Source organism: Euleptes europaea, chromosome 2, assembly GCF_029931775.1.
Source record: "Euleptes europaea isolate rEulEur1 chromosome 2, rEulEur1.hap1, whole genome shotgun sequence".
In the NCBI taxonomy this organism is placed as follows: Eukaryota; Metazoa; Chordata; class Lepidosauria; order Squamata; family Sphaerodactylidae; genus Euleptes; species Euleptes europaea.
This window is the reverse complement of record NC_079313.1, coordinates 64,263,125-64,283,493: the sequence shown is the minus strand read 5'-3', so window position 1 is coordinate 64,283,493 and position 20,369 is coordinate 64,263,125. Positions and strand designations below refer to the sequence as shown.

The following is a 20,369-nucleotide window of genomic DNA, read 5'->3' as shown; positions in this document are numbered from 1 at the left end:
GCGTTCTCCAGCGGTGGAAGGGAAGGGCAGGCCACGAGGGGGATGGGCTGAAGCTTGCAGGTGAGGAAGGCAGGGGAGGGTGTGTGTGTGCTGGATTGGGGCCTCCCTCCTTCTCCCCGGGGGCCCCCAGGTGTGGCGGCGGCGGCGGCTCTGGGCTGGCGGAAAGGCGGATAACTTTTGCGGGACTTCTGTGTGCGTGCAGAGCCCAGCCGGGGCAGGAAAGGGATGCCAGGCTCTCCTCCGCCGCGACATGCAGCCCCGATCCTCTGCCGAAGGAAGCCAGCCCCCCCGCGCGCCCTCCGCACCTGGGGAAGGGGGCTTCTCTCAGGTGGGCGGCCGCGATCCTGGAGCCCAGAGCAGCATTCGGCTCTTGAGTCGCAGTTTGCCTACCCCTGGTCTAGTAGGAGCCAGTGCTTCAGAAGCCCAAGGACAGAAATCCAAAGTTTGTTCTCACAGTCAGTCTTCCTTTCATGGTTGCCAACCTCTAGGTGGGCCTGGAGATCTCCCAGAATTACAACTGACATTCAAACTGCAGGGATCAGTTCACCTGGAGAAAATGGCTGCTCTGGGAGGGTGGACTGTATGGCAATATATTCTGCTGAGGTACTTTTCCTTTACCAAACCCCACCCTCCCCAGGCTCCACCCCCAAATCTTTGGGAATTTCCCAATCCAGAGTTGGCAAAAAAAACCCCAAAAAACTATTTTAGAAAATTCCTCTGTGGAAACTTGGCAAATATTTCATACCTAGTTTTCCTCCAAGATAAAGCAAAGCAAATCAGTAGACGGAACTGGCAGACTGCAAATTTACACCCATTCCACATGCTATAAAGATAAAAGCATTAAGCTGCTCTGTAATTATAGAACCTCAAAGAAGAAAGTTTTATAATGGCAGTTTTCAGACTCTCAACTATTAAAATCCATGGCACAAAATGAAAGAATATGATTGTAAACAACTCCGAGCTTTTAATTTTGTCTTGTAGCAGTAGGAATAAACTTATTCTGGTTGAAAGGTTCAAACATTTTGGGTAAATGTAAACATTTTTGTTGCTCCCACTAAATTAAGACCTTTCATATTTGTTTGTTAATTTTTAGTGTCATATTTTCAAACTTGCAAACAGCTGCTATCGAAAAAGCTGAGCTCTTATAAAATTGAAATCTCATGTTTCATCTAGCAAGTTTATAGTGTTTAAATGTCATTTTCCACATGCAAGACAGAAATCTTTGACATATTTTAATTATCCCAAATTACTTTTCTTGTTCTAGTCTATTTTGAAAACTTTAGAATAAATAAGCCAAGCCAAGCCAACTGTCGCTGTTTCGGTGAACTTGTAGATCAGTTTAATGTTATGCCTTCCGCATTTGCAGTTTTAATTAAAGAGGTGGCCTCTGTTATTGTTCGTTTGGAATAAAAGTGTAAAAGAGCAAAGTGCGATTGAAAAAGCTCCTCTGTTGCCTTTTCATTTGATGGCAATTGAATGACTGTTTTGTGCTACGGAATTGTATTTTAGAATATTTTATTGTATGTTTGTTAGTGTTTTTTTTAATTAGTATTTTACCTTGATAAATATTAATAACAATTCAAAGCTTGTTTAGAATTTCCACTTGTGTAAGGGGGGGAGAGAAGAGCTGAATTATTTTCTAAACCTAGTTTCTGAACCCTTGTGTCCTCAATCAAAAGAGAAAAAATCAACATCTGGGAGTTCATGGACACAACTTTGGAAACTGCTACAATTGCAGGAGGGGGAGAGATTACACAGCAGAATCTTCTCAGACCTGAATTGTCTAGGAAGTCATCTCTCCAGCTGTATAATGTTGTATTAAATTGGTCTTCTTTGTACTTCCATACATTCCATAAACTAGCAGAGATGTGCAACAAGAAGTCAGTACTCAAAAAACAATTTTTTTAAGGATAATAAAACCATTGTCTGCCCAGGCCTGGTGAATAGGCGCTTTCTCTGACAGATGGAGAAACGGCAAACCAGACTGGGTGAAGATTTAGAGATGAGAGTCTTCAAAAGTGACTCCATGGGGCAACCAATAAAGGCCAGGCTAAGATAAAATGAAAGATCCGAAGATAAGAAGATATCTTTCATCTTGGGTGCCTAGTACTAGACAGGCATTGCAGTCTTTGCACTGGAAGAGTAGTTTAGTTTGTTCCACTGCTAGGACTGTCAAAAGCACTCACAATATTCTGGTTTTGTTTTCCCCCACAATACATGCTTTCCTTCCTGTCTTTTGTACTCATTTAGGGGTAGAACTGTAGTTCCATGTTAGAGCATCTTCTTTCCACTCAGAAGGTCCCCTGTTCAATCCCCAGCATCTTCATTTAAAAGAGGCTGTGGCTCAGTGGTAGAGCCTCTGCTTGGCATGCACAAACTCCCAGGTTCAATTCATGGCATCTCCAGTCAAAAGGACTAGGCAAGTAGGTGATGTGAAAGACCTCTACCTGAGACCCTGGAGAACAGCTGTCGGTCTGTGTAGACAATACTGACTTTGATGAACCAAGGGTCTGATTCAGTATAAGGCAGCTTCATGTGTTCATATGATAAGATTGTGTAATACAAAAAAAAAAATAAGCTTGAGAACCTGGAGAGCCACTGCCTCTCAGAGCAGACAATACTGAGTTTATAGCTCCTGCTACTTCATGTATTTAGTTGTTTTGCAGACCCAGAGGGCAAGGGAGAGAGCGGGGCAGGGGAGGACATCAACACACCACGCACAACCAGTTGGGTAAAAGTAAGCCACAGATTTATTGAACACAACTGCAGAAGCATTGACACAGCATGGGGACTAGGGTTACCAGGTCCCTCTTTGCCACTGGCGGGAGGTTTTCGGGGCAGAGCCTGAGGAGGGCGGGGTTTGGGGAGGGGAGGGACTTCAATGCCATAGAGCCCAATTGCCCAAGCGGCCATTGTCTCCAGGTGAACTGTTCTCTATCGGCTGGAGATCAGTTGCAATAGCAGGGGATCTCCAGCCACCACCTGGCAACCCTATCCTGGGCAGAGAACAGAAGCAAATAAACAGAAAATGCAATCCATAACAACCAACATGCAAGGGTGGATGAAAGGGAGAGCTGGAGCCGAGTGAGGGGAAGGGCCCAGCTGGAGCCCAGCTATGTAAGGGAGAGGCAGGGCAGCCTGCGAGGAAAGAGTGTGCATAGGCTCGCCTGGGCTCCAGGCCCCTCCCAGATGCCTGCAGCCAACTGGGCTGTGGCCCCCCCAGCTACTTCCAGGAAACATGCTGCCACCAGAGCTGGCAAGATCAGCCCTCCCTGACTGCTTCCAGCCCCGAGTTGCAAAGGCAGCCCCAGGTGAGTTCAGGGTGATTGCTTCTCTGAAACTAATATCCTTAGCCTTAAGAACAATAGTTTTTTAACATTTCTCCACTTTTTATATATAAAGCAAAGTGATGGTTAGATTTTATATTAAGAGGACATGTGGGTGAAGGAAGCCAAATCATCTAGTGTCTGAGCTCCATATGCTCTGTCAGAATTGGGCTGAAAGACAAGCACCTGGGAGATAAAGTGAGGGAGAAGGAAGGCTCACCTTTAATAAAACCATCAAATAATGGAAAACCCAGTGGGTAGGTGGGTTGAAACAGAACAATCAGCCTGTTTATAAAGTGACCAGGGTTGGATCACTTCAGCATGATTGGGTTTATTTATTTAGGGCATTTGTATGTAACTGCCCAGATGAGTTTACAGAAAATTGCACAAAAATACAATAGTCAATTTATACACTATCATTTAAATAAAAGCCAAAACAAAAGTCACACACATATTCTGGGCAGGTCCTGGACCACTGGGACACCTAACACAGGATTCCGGTGGAGAGCATTTGAGCCTCTGGAACAGTTGGTCTCAGAGCCAACCAAGGGGTAGGGATCGTTGACTTGGTTAAATAACAGGAAGCAAAGAATAGGAATAAATGGACTGTTCTCACAATGGAGGGAGTAATCAGTGGGGTCCCACAAGGATCAGTATTGGGGCTGGTACAATTTAATTTGTTCAGAACTGATCTGGAGCTAGGGTTGAGTAGGGTAGTGGCCAGGTCTGTAGATGACACAAAATTATTCAGAATGGTGAAAACCATGAAAGACTGTGAAGAGCTCCAGGAGGATTTTCACAAATTGAGTGAGTGGGCGACAAAGTGGCAAATGAAATTCAGTGTAGGTAAGTGTAAGGTGATGCACATTGGGACAAAAAAAATCCCAGCTTTGAGTATAGGCTAATGGGGTATAAACGTGCTGAGATTGAGAGGTGAACACATGAACAGCTGCCTTATACTGAATCAGACCCTTGGTCCATCAAAATCAGTACTGTCTACTCAGACTGGCAGCGGCTCTCCAGGGTCTCAGGCAGAGGTCTTTCACATCACCTACCTGCCTAGTCCCTTTAACTGGAGATGCCAGGGATTGAACTTGGGACCTTCTGCATGCCAAGCAGATGCCCTACCACTGAGCCACAGTCTCTGAGAGGGTCAGTAGATAACTCTATTAAAATGTCAACCCCATGAGTTGGGGCAGTGAAAAAGGCAGAAAAGGGCAGGCTTCTTCCTTCTGTTCTTTAACCAATGAAGGAGAAAGTGGTGAGGCTGTAAGGAAAGTTATGACAACTCATTCAGAATTTCCTTGGAGTATTTCAGCTTTGCATCAAGCTCCCCTACCCTTGCATGTTCAGTGTGTTAACACCTGCAGGAAATATTGAGTAATTTGGGGGCCCTACAAATGAGAAAGTTGTCAGTGAATATTTGATGAGACTTAAAAAAAAATCTTCCTTTTATACTCCAGAGAGCAACAACAGGAAGAGGATTAATATGAGAGGAAGAAAAGATTAAAAACAGTCTGTCTCCCTCACCTCTTATTTCTGTTCTTTGTTTACACATCCTAGCGCTGCTCACCAGATGACAGACTGCACCCCACCACAGCAAAGACAACTTTATATTACAAGTGTTTCAAAGGGTCACAGAAGTGACTAAGATCCTCAGGCCTCAGGATTAGACACTTCTCCCATTGTTAGTGCATCATGCAAGTTTCCCTTGTTCTCTAGATGAGACTGCCTTTTCATTCTCATAAACTTCAATAAGAGGCTGGTGGCTCTCAGATTTCAGGTTGTGTGACCCAATCTCCTTGCACTTTCCCCCTCTCTTCCTTTGGAGAAAATGAAATTCAGACAATGGGGACTGAATGTCTTCTCTCTGACATTTCTTCTACAAAACTAGGGCAGTGCTCTAGGGCATCCAACGCTACAGGGAGCAAAACTTCCAAATCTGGTGGCAATCAAACAAGCAGACATCTGATAACTTTATCTCTATTATTTATTAGATCAGATACCTCTGGATGGCTGTTGAAATGGAAGACCTTTCCCCACTACAAATAAACAGAATTAAAAATTCTTATTAAAACCACAATAATGAATACAACAATAATTCCTCCCATACCTCTCTTGGAAGAATGATACCCCTTGTGCCTCTCCTACTAAGCTACAGAACAATGATGTAATTATTCTCTTAACTTACAGAATAAATATTGCTGACTATACTCAGGCTCTAGAACACATGTGTGTGAATGTTGTAATCTTGCATTTTAAGAGGGGGTAGCTCATTGGGTGGCCTTGAGCCAGTCACCGTCTTGCAGGAATTATGATGTTCTATTTTACAGCATTGTTATGAGGCTAAACAACATAAAAATTGTCAAGGGCTTTGCATCGTATTGGTTCCATGCTCTTCATTAGTGCTGGTGTGAAAACAGAACTCAGTGTCTGCCATCCTTTGCTGATACTGTTGTTGATAAAAAATAATAAGGCTGGTAATTAGGGATGCCAGCTCCGGGCTGGAAAATACCTGGAGATGTTGGGGGTGGAGCCTGAGGACGGCAGGATTTGGGGAGGGGAGTGTCTTCAATGAAGTACAATGCCATAGAGTCCACCTTTGAAAGCAGCCATTATCTCCAGGTGAACTGATCTCTGTTGCCTGGAGATCAGATGCAATAGCAGGAGATCTCCAGCCACCACCTGGAGGCTGGCAACCGTACTGATAATCTTATCTTTAAAGGAACGTTTCAGAGTGGAGTAAACATTTAAATGTGTTTGAATAGCATTCCATTCGATCATATATGAATTTTCTATACCCATCATGCAATCTAGGGCCTTAGGGTGTAAGGCTGTGTGTGGCATGATCCTTGTGCTCCAAGTCTGAAGTGCTTAACACTTAAAATTGGATAGCAACCATCTAAGCACATGTCTGTGGTTCCTGCTGTGCTTATTTCACCAATGCATGTTTAAAAGGTGATTGCAAATGGTACACATTTATACCTCAATGTATTATTTATATTTATTAATCAAAATATGCAGACCCTTCCTTTCCCCATGGTTCAAGGAAGTGTACAATTAACAGTACCATCTTTTTAAGCCCATTCAAACCTATTGATTCAGAATGTAAATTTTTCAGGACTAGGATCTACTCTGTTTGGAGACTATATAACTGATGTTTACCTATAATTTCTTGAAGTTGTTGTCCTGGCTCCAGGCTATTAATATTTTGAGTGCATTTTTGAACTGGCTTATTGGCCTTATACAAATTCTGAATGTATTATAGTTTCCCCTCCCCCTGTTTTTTCTATTAAAAAAGCCTAATATCATTACCACTACTTGGAAACTTTATGGTTTTGTTTCTTTAATCTTATACCATTATGCAGATACAGCTGAGGTTCACTTATAGCTTAGTTTCTGATGAAGATTGCCTGGAAATGTAGTCATTATAGAGTTGATTTTCAATTAATTTTATGGACTTCTGGAGCTATTTGTTAGGATTCGGAATAACCAGGAGGTTTTCATATGTACCTTTTGTGACTGCATACCACACTTGCATATTAATAATCTCCTGCATTAGGTCCTTGTCATATTATAAACATGCAACTGCTTACATTTACTTTCTAGGTTTTCAGTTAGCACAGATACAAGTGGGCATTCTGTAAGAATGAAGGGACTAACAACACATAATACTCCAATGCATGTAAATAAGCTCTGATGCTTAAAAAAAAAATTAGGAAACATATAGGATTGTTCCCTAAATCAATCCCACGTGGCTTCCTCTATCCTGCACAAGATTCCAAACGTGTTTGTCAGAGAGTGAGACATCTTGCCCGAAATGTTTGAAAATGAAATATTGTATTGCTAGGATAGACAAGTATTTTGGAAAGAAAACACAGGCATTTTTGTAATGTGATGTTACACAATGAGCCCTTGCAACCAGGAACTGTATAACATTGCCACAGATCTGAAGCTGATTTCTCACATTACAACATTTGCTTTCACATCCATCTTTGCATTCACTTTATTGTGCTTTCAGATTATTCCCAGACAGCAGGCTTCATGGTTATCACTTAATTAAAAAAACAAATTATCTATAAGAAATACATTTTCCTGCGAGAATTAATTCCTTAAGGCTATCAACTACAAACCCTTTGTTCCAGGAAAAAAATGTTGCTATTCAAAAGGCTGTGGGCTTCTTCTGCATAGAGTTGCACTTCTGATGGTTTATCAGACCATTAGATCTCAGTAGAATCTAGTGGATTATGTTGGAGAAATCTATCCTGAGGTCTGCCTTTGTTTTACTCTTGGTTATTCTTTGCTGTTCCTGAGTTACAGATACCCGATCTTTCTTTCTCTCTCAAAAACCCTGGCCCTGTTTTTCTTCTTTCTCCTACTTTTCAAGTTTATTCTATTTTCAATCCTTCCAGTGTAGCACACCGCAGGCTTTCTGATGGCTGAGAGTTAAGGGGAAAATAGCAAAAATATTTGTGTTGACTTCAGAATGCTGCAGATTAAGAGCAGATGTATTCCCCAACCATGTGTTTTAACTTTCATTGATGTGCTCCGAGGAACAGTCTCTAAGCCAGGAAGTATATTGCATTTGCTAATTGTGGGTAGTTTGGCAGATGGGCAGCTAAAAATAATGTTTTTATGTTTTATTACTGTAAATTATTTTGTTCCTCCTCTCAAACTGAATATATCTGGTGCATTTAACGTATAAATCAGCTTTATGTTACACTGCTGTAGTATTTTCCAGCAGAGTTATCATAAAGCTTTCAGACTTGCTGGGTTAAACCAGTGGATAACATATATTCTGCAGCTTTTGCACCATCAATGATGCAGACAATAATAAAAGAGTGTTCCCTTGCCCATTGCTCATGCCTAATGCCTAAAGCCCAGAGAATCCTAATTGTAGCATGAGGATTCATGGGTCATTTATGCAGGGTCAATTTTGAAGGTCGCTCAAAGCTCTTTTTAAAAATGTGACCTTTAAAATGACTATTCACGGTCCCAACAAAAAAGGAGAAATTCCACCCACCCCCACTCGCCTGCTCCTTTGTCCTTCCATTAGCCAACCGCCGTTTGCATAGCTAACGCGCGGCTGTCGTTTTGCATGGTTCCTTGAGGGGATTCTTCGGTGTGGGGGCAGAGCAAACACAAAAGGTAGCGTTAAAGGGGCTCTTAAGTAATGCGAAGCAGGTATGCGCCGGCTTCGCAGTCACTTCCTGAATGATGGTTCACCGTGAAAAATTTTTTAAAAAATATGCGGGACAATTCAGCCTGGAACGTTATGCTAATTACCAAGCATAAATAGCCATGGACTAAGATTCTTGCTTAAAAAAAAGAGGAAGAGAGAATGCATTATTTATATCCTCTATTTATGTTATCCTTTACAGCCATGTAAGGTTTTCCCTAAAGTTGGCAAACCTGGCTCACTTGTTCAGTCTCTTGCCTCTTCCTCCCACTGAAGGTGTTATTCTTCCAGTACCGGGAATGTCCTCAGTCAGTCATCTCAAATGTATTTCTGTATTAACAGTAAGTTTGACTTGCATTCTGATATGAGTAAGTAAGCCTGAGCTATTTAAATGGGTATCAGTAAACAAACTGTACAAGCAGGGACCTACAAAGACCTTGTGGGGAGGGGATATCCCATTCCCCTGCCTTTATTTCTTCCCCTCGCCCCGATCCCTTCTCTGACACTCATACCCCTCTTCCCCCCCCACTTCTCATTCACCCCCTGTTTCTTTATGTCCCACCCCTTATGTCATCCTCGGCCTCTGTTGCCAGCTGGGGGGGGGGGAGAGGACAACTCCTGTACCCCTCGCCTCCAGGTTTGTCTGCTCGAGAGGGTGGGCAGCAACAACTCCTATGCCCTGCCAGGCTCCAGCTTTGCCAGCTATCGGGGGCAATGACTCCTGTGCTCCCCCACAGCCTCCCACTTTGCCAACATAGCAGGGAGAGAACAATGGCCTTTTACGCAGGGACGTTTCCTGCGGTCATCCCCGCCGCCTGCTTTGGGGGTTCCTTTTGATTATGCATGCCTTTTCTGCCCACCAGAGGTCGCCTCGCTCCCCCCCCCCCGACATTTTGCCCGTGTTTTTCAGATGCTGTTTTAGCCAGAATCTGGAAAATGCAGGCAAAACATGTGGGGACAGCAAGGTGGCCTCTGATGGGTGGAAAAGGCATGCATAATCAAAAGGAAGCCCTGAAGCAGTTGGCAGGGGTGACCACAGGGAAACGTCCCTGCATAAAAAGCCAATGACTCCTGCACCCCCAATGCCTCCCATGAGTCTAAACACATGTAACATTTTTGTAGGGTGTAGTCAGAATCTCCCAAAAGCAGCACACATTTTACCAATGACTTCCAATGAGAAGTGGCTTGTGATTCTGCATTTTTTCCACCCACGTTTCAGACTGAGACAGAATGTGAATAAGGTTAAAATTGGTAGGAACTCCGGGGCAGTTATAATTAGGAGAGGCCCCTAGCCATGCCGCTCTCCTTTGTAATAAACTGCAATTCACATTTTTTTTGAAAACTAGTGACATCCAGAGCTATTACGCAACAGTATGCTTGACAAACTGAAGACATAAAACATACAAACACTACTCATAAACCTGTTTAATAGTACATAAATCATGCTACTTGGATGGGATTTAACTCAGTTTAAGACTGCAAATGACAGAGTTTGAAAACTGACAAAAGTGTTCCTTCTATACAGCCCTACTAAGCCACAGCGACTGCTGGCAGTTCTGAGCTGTCCTTGTATCTCCTCTGCTGGCACTGGTTTTCCAGTGTGGAAGTATGGACTGCTGTCCAGAACGGAGGGCTCTAAAACCGGAGGAGGAGAGGCACATTCCTGCCTCAACGCCATGTCCTGCTCAGATATCAGATGTGTGGAGCCAGCTGTGGCTATTAATAGTGGAGGAAAGGCACTCTGTACATGCTCAAAGGCACTGTCATGTATATTATTACTGAAGTGACCCTGGCCTTTGCCAAGAGGCAGACGCTAACTAGTGGCAGCCACAGCCACCACTGTGGTGGTGGTGGAAAGTGCCGTCAAGTCAAAGCTGACATATGGCGGCCCCGTTGGGTTTTCAGGGCAAGAGACGTTCTGGGGTGGTTTGCCACTGCCTGCCTCCGCGTGGGCTGAGAGAGTTCTGAGAGAACTGTGACTGGCCCAAGGTCACCCAGCGGGCTTCAGGTGGAGGAGTGGGGGATCAAACCCAGTTCTCCAGACTGGAGTCTGCCACTCTTAACCACTCCACCACACTGGCTCTCAGTCACTTACCTAATTACAGAAGGACTGTCCCTATCTGAGATTGTAGACATGTCAGTAATGAGGAAAAGCACTCATGTGCCAGGGGAACTCTTTTGATTAATGACCAATGGTAGGCCCTAGTTGTAAACAGCCCTATGGGTCCACACAAAATCCAAGACCAGGAACAAAATCTGTAGAATACCTAGGGTTGCCAGGTCCCTCTTTGCCACTGGCGGGAGGTTTTTGGGGTGGAGCCTGAGGAGGGCGGGGTTTGGGGAGGGGAGGGACTTCAATGCCATAGAGTCCAATTGCCACAGCGGCCATTGTCTCCAGGGGAACTGATCCCTATCAGCTGGAGATCAGTTGTAACAGCAGGAGATCTCCAGCTAGTACCTGGAGGTTGGCAACGCTAACAATACCTTTTATTATTGGCATTTACTAGCAACTGAAGTGAGAATCAAAATCCGGTTCTGATGGTTGAGCTTGGGCGAAGGCGTGTTCAATTTAAACCTTGCTGCTCCCCGCTCTTTTTCTAGCGGGGCTTACTCCCAAAGCAACTGTACGTGGAGGGCTCATCCACTAAATCTGGGCTGCGGAGCCCCAAATCGGACACCCCCCCCCCCGAGAAAACAATACTCCCTCTCCCCTCTGTCACGTGACCATTAAGGCGGGAAGAGCCGTTGACGGAGGGGAGGGGAGCGTCCTTATCTCTAGTCAGAGAAGCTTCGAAAGTCAAAAGTCTCCGCCGCTGGCCCGCGCATGCGCAGATCCCATGTATGCCTGCCCAGAGGACCACTCAAGGAACAACAGGTACAGGTAAGCGCGACTGTGTTTTTTCGGCTCTCCTATTTTTCGGTTGGCGTGTGCCGGGGCTTGGCCAGCAGGGGGCGCCGGCGGACCAGGCAGGACTGCCGCCTGGGGCCGGCGGGGCTGCCTCCGCCTGGGATAGGTCGGCCCGAGGCGCCGGGAAAGGGACCAGCCGGGCGGCCGAGGAGGGCCAGAGTGCGCGCGGCGGCGGGCGGCGGCAGTTGGACGGGCCGGCAGGGGAAGAGGCGCTGCGAGCGCGCGGCGTAGGGGAGCGGTGCGGGCGGCCGAGGAATGCGGCGGCGTCGGCGGGGGCCGGGGCCGGGCGGCCGGGCGAGGAGCCCTCTCCTGCTGCCGCTGCTCCTGTGGCTGCACGCGCGGAGCCTGGCAGAGCCCGCCGCTCCAGGTAAGCGAGGCCCCGCACGGCGGCGCCTCTTCCCCCCCCCTTCCTTCCCTTGCACGCGGGTCCCGCCGAGGTTGGACGGGGCTGCAGCCTCGCGCCTCGGCATGGGTCCCATTGGACTTGGCAGCGCAGGGGACGCTGCACGGACCCCTGGACGGGTGCAGAAGGCTTTTCCGTCGGGCCGGAGGATTTGCAGCCCTCCCCGTCTGCAGTTGGCGACGGGGGTTTTTCGTGCGTGGTTGCAGAAGCGCTCTTTACGAGCACGAGGCTGTGTGACCGTTTGTGCACGGGAGGTTTTGCCTTGGATTGGCCGCTCCCTAGATGCGAGTTTTCCCCATCCGAATTCTCCAAACTCTGCATGGGGGCTGATTGTAGAGTTTGGATGGGGGAAATGTGCACCTAGGGAGCGGCCAATCCAAGGCAAAACCTCCCGTGCACAAATGGTTCGTAGCCCTTACCCCAGGAGACCCGCACACCCTGCTTTAACAGTCCCCTTGGGGCAGAGGAGCATCCGCGTTCCTTGGGTTGGCCACTCCGGGTGCCATCCGTATGAAGCCTCCGTTTCGCTTTCCCGAATCTGGTGGGTGGGTGCTGTCCCGTGTCAAAAGCTTCTCTCTTCTAAATCCAGATCTGTGTTTAACAATAAAAAAAAACCGCAAGGCTGTGATTTATGGGAAAACACTCTGCACACCCTCAGGAACACTCCACGGCTCCTTTACGTGTCCTTGGGATGAGCCTAGCACTAAGAACAGAATCCGAGGCTCCGCTCAGGAAAAGGGGTTCAAACAAAGATTTTGGCGATTCAGCTGCAGGGGTCCTGGCTGAGCCCAGCGATCGCTTCCAAGCGACTGGGCCGCTGGACTCTGTAGCAGACTAGCAGTATCCGCCAAGCTGACAGTTGTTCCCTCCCGCCCCATCCTTTTCGGTTTGAGTTGCTGGCTCTCCTGCCAAAAACTGGTGCAGGAAGCAAACAGGCCTCCCCCTTCCCTGTTTTTAGCAGAGCTTGCGTTTTGTTGAATGAAATTGTGGGGCGGGGGTTGATGCGAGAATCTGAATAAACAAAAGCCTCGAACCGCTTAATTGTTACTTTATCGCTTCCACATTCTGGCAGTTTGTTGTAGAGTTCAGTAAGATCTCTGTGTGTGCGTTATGGCGACAGCATCGGCGAAGCCTGAGGGTGACTGTTCAGGAAGGCTGATGTGTGGGGGTTCCCAAGCCTCCAGTCACAAGCCTTACCTGAATTGGCTTCTTTGAATGTTTCCATTGTGGCGGTGCTTTAAAAAAAAAATTTTTTTTTAAAGGCAAGCTGGTAAGGCAAGCCCAGGCAGTATTAATATCTCTGCGGGAAACCTCTAGGGTTTCCCTCTGGGACATAATGAAAGGGAGGATCGGCTGCTCGGGTGGATTCCACGTAATCATTCTTCCAGGAGGGAATTGAAAAAGTTGATTGAACGAAGGGCAGAGGTACTGAAGACTGTGTTAAAGCAGGGAGCAAGCAACTGATTCCCCCCCCCCAATAGGCAATTGTGGTCACTTCCTGGGCAACAGGCATTTAAAAATGTCCAAAAGAACTCTGAGAAAGAAAGGAGTAGTCATTGTATAGCTTGTGGCAGAGTGATCATAATGGTGCGTGATAGCAATAGTTGGCTGGAATTCTTGAAAATTGGATCTGTCCTGGAAACTGCACGTCAGGGCAACCAGTCAGTGTGAATTAGCTGTCTTCATCTCCAACTGGGAGAACCTAATGATGATGTAGTCTTGTTGAAGTAGCACAGACCGACCTGGCCAGCTGGCAGACTTTGGAGAACCCCAGATGAAACGTCTCTGAGCTTTTCAAGCGGGCACCTACCCCTAAGTAAATAGAAAAGAAATGACCCAGACGGATTAGTATCTGCAGTTGCTCTCCTTTGTCTCTACCATCCCTCTCTTCCCTCTGTTATCCTGCAAAGTCCTTGGGGCAGGGACCCCTCTAAAATAGCATATTGTTGAGATACTGTATTAATAAAAATAACCGTATTTACTAATTAACACTCTTTATCTATGGATAAAGCCGGTATTATATTAGTGTTTGAGAATCAAGAATGTGGGCCATGTTGGTTTTCTAGAGTATTTCACATGGGGTGTAAGAGTATGTTTTTCTGTATATACAGTAAGGGAAATAGTTGGAGGCTGCAGGTCTGCTTTATCTTGATGGCTCTATGCTTAATAACCACAGCTATGTGTGTGAATGGACCTCCGTAAAAAGCATGACTTTTTTTCTATGCATGCTGTTATCTATAGTGTCTCATTCACACATACAGTTACCAACAAAACCAGGAGAGTCTATTGGATCCTTCAACACCAAATGATGTACGTGTTGTACTGTCTTTACTGCATTATTGTTGTCATTTTGCCTACAGTCTACGTAAGACTGGTGGACTACAAGTGTAGTCTACTACACATTAACTATAAGTGTAGTAAGTAAAGGTGCAGCTGGTTCTTGTCAAATAGTCATAATAAATTGGTGCCACTGGATTCATACATTTAATCACTGTTGTGGTCATCAGTAAATATAAATGTGTGAACATTAAGTGCATTGTAAACATGGGATGTGCTTCCAAAGCAAACAAAATTGCACTGGAGTGAAGAACTGGTCTGAGTACCATCTTACAACAGGATTGATTTGAAAAGCCATCCCTTAATAGGAAAGGATTTGGCAGAGAACAGCACAATTGTCTGTTTTGAGTCATGTTATTGTTTAAATAACCAGATGTTGAAATACAAGCATAGATATCTTTACAACTTCATTTTTGGGATTATATTTATATACCAGTAAGCATGTATGTGTGGTTTGTTTGTTGCTTGGAAATTAAGCTTTCATAAAAGATGGACAGTTCTGTGAAATTTTGGAGACCAAACGTATTTGTGGCAACAAAGGTTGTTGGATGAAAGGCATTTCCTGTTTTGTGACCAACCACAAGAACTAGCTACGTTGTGATTATGTAACGGATCTTAATTTTATAGTTCAAACTAAGAAGGTTGAATGTTAAAAATCAAACAAACACGTGTCAGCTATAGGGCTAAAAATCTGGCGGCCTGAGATCAAATCTAGCCTGCAATAACTTCTCATTTGGCCCTTGATTCCAAGGACTCTTCTCAGGCACTGTGATGTACATACATGATGGCTGTCAGCCATTTTCTCCCAAGTGGTACACATGAAGCTGCCTTATATTGAATCAGACCGTTGGTCCATCAAAGTCAATATTGTCTATGCAGATTGGCAGCGTCTCTCCAGCGTCTCAGGCAGAGGTCTTTCACATCACCTGTCACCTGAACCTCTTAACTGGAGATGCTGGGAATTGAACCTGGGACCTTCTGCTTGCAAAGTAGATGCTCTACCACTGCACCATGGCCCCTCCCTTCTTTACTCCTCAGTCCAAGTATGAATAGCAATAGGGATGCACTATGTGTGCAATCCAAAATGGGCACATGGCAGAGAGAAGCAGAAGAGCCTTAAGGAAGCACTCTGCTCAAGCCTCTCTTGCTGTCCCCACCCAGTGGAAGGGGAGGAGGTCAAAGCGCCCTTGGCTTGTGTCTTGGCTAGTGACCCAACTGACGTTGGTTCACCAGGGCTTGCTCAATTCAAATTGGCTTTCAACCAGGCCTTTAGGATATGTTTGCTTGCCTTTCAAAATGCAAGACTAACTAGTGCTGCGTTCCATATTAACATCCACACTTTTCTAAAAAGACAATGGCAACAAATATCCCCATCTATTTATTTGTAACTCTCAACTGAAATGGTTACGGAATCCAAATCAATAGATAGGATCAAGGTTCCATGTCCCAGTCCTAACCAGTCTTAGATCCTTCTGAATGTTGGAGTAACATGGTTAGATATGGGCTGCCAACACCAATATTTAAGACTCAGTTTCACAAAACAAGGCAGTGTTCAGATCAGTGGCAATTGATCTCGCTTATAATCCACTTTTGTTCTAAGGATGTCTGTCTGGTGTACATGGAATATCCCATTTTCTCACAACAGTCCTTATGATGTGAGAATGTGCAAAACTTGTCCAAGGCCACCCAGCGATTGTTGCACAATGTTAATCTGTCTTTGCTATTAAGTATATACTTGACAGGAAGCCAAGCCAGTCCCACTCCCATGATGAATGTTATCTCCTTATTGGTTTGTGCTTGCAAACAGTGACTGTTGCATTCACACTTACCACAATTACATGTTGACCTAATACTAGTAATATGTGAAGTAGCTCCCATGGCTGCATAGAGCCTTGAACTTAACGTTCACCGCATGCAGCTGAAACACTGCATTGGCTATCATTTTTACCCTTTTTGAAATACATTGTGTGTGTTTTTTTTATCATAAGTTTAATACTGGGGTGAGTCATGATAGCTGATAAAATAGTCTCAGTGAAAGCAGATAAACTGCTCTCTTCTTCGGAGTAAGGTATAGTTAATTATAGAGAACAGTACTGGCCCAGTAAGATTACATCTTTGGTGTGGAAGGATGAGTAGAAGATTACTTTATTCTGGGGGTGGGGGGAGTCACCACAAAGAAAGTCAGAAAGGGAAAGTTAATAGGTAGGATTTCATTCTTTCTCAAGAATACCTTCTGTGGAATTTTAAGTCTCTAATTTATCTTTCTGAAGTCTTAAACCTTTTAATCCCTCTTTAGATAATGTTCTGCTGGGTTTTTGCAGTTTATATCACTATCACACTTCTTGCAAAATATAGCTGGTCTATATTGAAGTTTCTTCAATATTCTAAACATTCCTACCTTTGTTCTTCCAAATTTAATTGCTTTGTAAAATATTTACAAATTTGACTGTGTATTCTGTATCTCCTTTGATATTTGGCCAAAGCAAGTCCCCTAAATGATAATGGCAATAAAAATTTGACGTAAGTCTGGCTATTGAATGCATTGCTGTTGTGTTTATATATGCGACTTTCTAGGAAGAAATTGCAGGAGATTAAAAGCAAAGAGGTTACTTTCATATACAATTCTATGCATTTTGATAATAGTATAATAGCTCCTACGATTCCATCCATTGAATATTTGTGTCAGTGAAAATCTAACAGTCATTAATACTGCAAGTTGCTCTATTTCTCAGTGAACAGATATGACATATTCTTCAAGTGCTTAGAGTAGACCAGATGTTGTACAGTGATACATGTCAGACAATCCCTGCCTACAGTCAGATATTCCACAAAGCCAAGAATGCCATTGTGTAGGTAGCAACTTATCCTTTTAATTATGGTGTCCTTTATTAGCTGTCTTCTAGTTGTGGTGAGGAGGGTAGCAGCCCAGCAAAGCTTCTCCTGCTGGCAGCCTGCTGACAAATTTGACGAGGCTGATGAACATGGAAAAAATCATAATAAAGACCATGTTTTAAGAGTTAGCCTCTTCACGGCCTGAGTTCGATCCCGAAGGAAGTCGGTTTTAGGTAGCCAGCTCAAGGTTGACTCAGCCTTCCATCCTTCCGAGGTCAGTAAAATGAGTACCCAGCTTGCTGGGGGTAAAGGGAAGATGACTGGGGAAGGCACTGGCAAACCACCCCGTAAACAAAGTCTGCCTAGTAAACGTCGGGATGTGACGTCACCCCATGGGTCAGGGATGACCCGGTGCTTGCACAGGGGACTACCTTTACCTTTTACCAGTGGATATGGTTGGCACAAACTGGTGGGCCTCCTGATTGGAAGTGGGAAACCTTTTATTATGGTTTTCCCTACCCCTCCTAAACCAGCTGACTTACACAGAGGTAGACTTTTAAGTTGCTGTACCTTTTCCCAGCTTTCTATTGTGACCAGTCACCACACTAGCACTAAGACTGCAGAACCTGGGGAGGAGTGGCATATTATCTGCATACTGAGATTCCAACACTTGTATACATATTGTAAAGGAGATAAAGATGAAAATACTAAATGGAATAATTTTGAGTGTGTGATGTTAATTGTGACTACTCCTGTGAGATATTCATTGCCTTTAGTAAAAAGTTTGAGGATATGGTACAATGAAACATAGGAAATTTTAGATGTTGATGATAGCACACCCTTTTTATTATGTGTGCAGTTTCTGGTCATGCAGGTTTGGCTAGAGTTTTCCAGCACACATCTACATGTGCAGTTATTAAACATGGTGATCTACTGCTAGATACACAAAAAGCTATTCTGTATCTATATTCTATTTCCCAAGTGTGCCCTGTTACCAAGCGGTTGCCAACTCCCTAGGTTTGCTGAAAAATCTTTTTAAAAGTACATGGGGGAAGGGTAATCCCCACAAAAGTAAAATAGCGTTATCTTCTCATGTGCCGACAATGCACTTACTTACTTTGAGGGCCCTGGCGGCGGCTGCTGCTCCTGCAGCAGTGGAGCCTGGCCATGGCAGAGCCCAGGAGCTGCTTCTGGGCCCGGACGTGGTGGCAGTGGATGGTGGGAGCCACTCTGGGCCTGATGGCAGACACCGGGAGCTGCTCTGGGCCCGGGAGCAACAGTGTCAGATGCCAGGAGAGGCTCTGGACCCAGCCATTATGGCAGAGGATGCCTGAGCTGCTCCAGACCCGTCTGTGGCGGTGGCAGTTGTTGGGAGAGGGTCCGGGCCCAGCTGCCACTTGGAGCGGCTCCGGGCTTGGAGCAGCTTCCATGCACCACTGCCACGGCTGGGCTCAAAGGTAGGAAAAAAGAAGGGAGTGGGAGAAAGAGGGGAAAAGGGGGGATTGGCTTGCAGGGGGAAGAGAAAGGGAAAGAAAGGGGTTGGCTTGGGAGGGGAGAGAAAAAGGGAAACAAAGGGGGTTGGCTTAAAAAAAAAACCCTCAGTTATTCTTCAGGATCCCATCTGTTCTCCATTGCAGATGATGCATCCATATCAACAGTTCAAATTCCTTTCTATTGAGCTTTCAATCTCCCCATCATAATATGCCTGTGATCTCAGTGTACCCACCCCTTTAACGCATGCTCGAGAAAATAGCCAATGAAAACTAGATGGTTCCAGATACAGTACATCCCCTATTGCATTGTTCTATTGGATGTCTCATCCTGTTGATTACATTGACTTAACTCTGTGTGATCTGCCTTGAGTCCCGATGAAAAAGGTGGACTAAAAATAAATATTTAAAAAAATGGTCAGATATTTGACGGTCAGATATTTGACACATAAATGTGTCCCCTTACAAACTTTTGTTTACTATAATTGTCAGTAACCCTGTCCAGGAAACAACAAAAAAGAAATGCCCATGTATTTTTTATGTAATAATAACGAAACAAGATAGTAGAAAATTCTTCAAGGTGATGGCCCTAGTTTCTTATTGGCATAGTTGGCTAGAGCGTATCAGTTTTAAACACACAATATGGGGAAAATACACAGAACCACATGCTTTCTCTTGAATGAGGCAAGAGACCGTCAAGGGGATGCTGGGATTGGTTGCATCTCTGAGGCCAGTTCACTGTCCTTTGAGCTTTACAGACGATCGTCTGGAAGTGTCCTGCAAGTCTTCACCAGCTTGATATTTTATAGTTTATGGAGAAGAGGACTTTTAGTTTGGTTTTTTGCCATCAAGCCACAGCGGACTTTATGGTGACCCTGTAGGGTTTTCAAGGAGAGAGACATTCGGAGATAGTTTGCCATTGGTGCCTCCGTGTCAGTACCCTGGTATTCTGTGGAGGTCTCCCATCCAGATACTAGCCAGGGTCAGGGCTGAGAGTGTGAGATGGCCCAAGGTCACCCAGCAATGGTGTGAGTGGGGATTTGAACCTGGGTTTCCCAGGTCCTAGTCTGATACCTTAACCACTACACCACACTGGCTCTAACTTTTAGTTTAGCTCAGTTTAAATATAGAGATGGTACTTTCAGCCATAAAAGGTACACAAGATCTTGTACATGTGCATAAGGACAGTGTTTCTCGTGACGTCAGCAATCCATTGGATGAGTTTTTGCACCAACTCTTCAGTTTCAGCGGCTGAAGACATGAAGCTGCCTCATACTGAATCAGGCCCTTGGTCCATCAAAGTCAGTATTGTCTACTTAGACCGGCAGCGGCTCTCCAGGGTCTCAGGCAGAGATCTTTCACATCACCTACTTGCCTAGTCCCTTTAACTGGAGATGCCGGGCATTGAACTTGGGACCTTCAGCATGCCAAGCAGAGGCTCTACCACTGAGCCACAGCTCCCTCCCCAGTTTGAAGGTGGCTTGTACCATGACGAGGAAATTCTGCACAAAATAGGAATAAGCCATGAGATAAAAGATTCTTATAACCTTATGACGAGCTACTTGAGTCTAAGCCTGTAGGATAAAACCACTAATGTTATAGCTGAGGCCAAGGAAAACAACTTGCTGAACAGATGGTGATATAGAAAGCATCATGAAATTTTGCAAGTTATCAGTGCTACAGTCCTTCCTTGGAAATTTAGTTACAGTCCAATCTAAACAGCCTAATTTTGATTAATGCCCTTGCAAAGAAACCTGTGTATCTTAAGTTTAAACTTTCCCAAGCAAGAGGTAGGCCTTTGAAAAATTGCTTGTGCGTTCCTAAGCATAGACAAAAATGCCTTCCCTGAGGTGTGACACTGGATACTGCTCTTTAGAGACAGGCAAAGAAATGC

The 20,369-nt window shown here is 45.0% G+C and overlaps 1 protein-coding gene across 1 annotated transcript in view; it reads left to right on the top strand.

Annotated features, from left to right (window-relative positions):
- The first annotated feature begins 11,668 nt into the window (after nucleotides 1-11,668).
- ROR1 (receptor tyrosine kinase like orphan receptor 1) overlaps nucleotides 11,669-20,369 on the top strand; it is a 196,107-nt gene continuing 187,406 nt past the window's right edge. Inside the window, exon 1 of the mRNA XM_056845613.1 lies at nucleotides 11,669-11,780. Coding sequence (XP_056701591.1) covers nucleotides 11,669-11,780 — 112 coding nt within the window. The remainder of the gene's footprint in view (nucleotides 11,781-20,369) is intronic.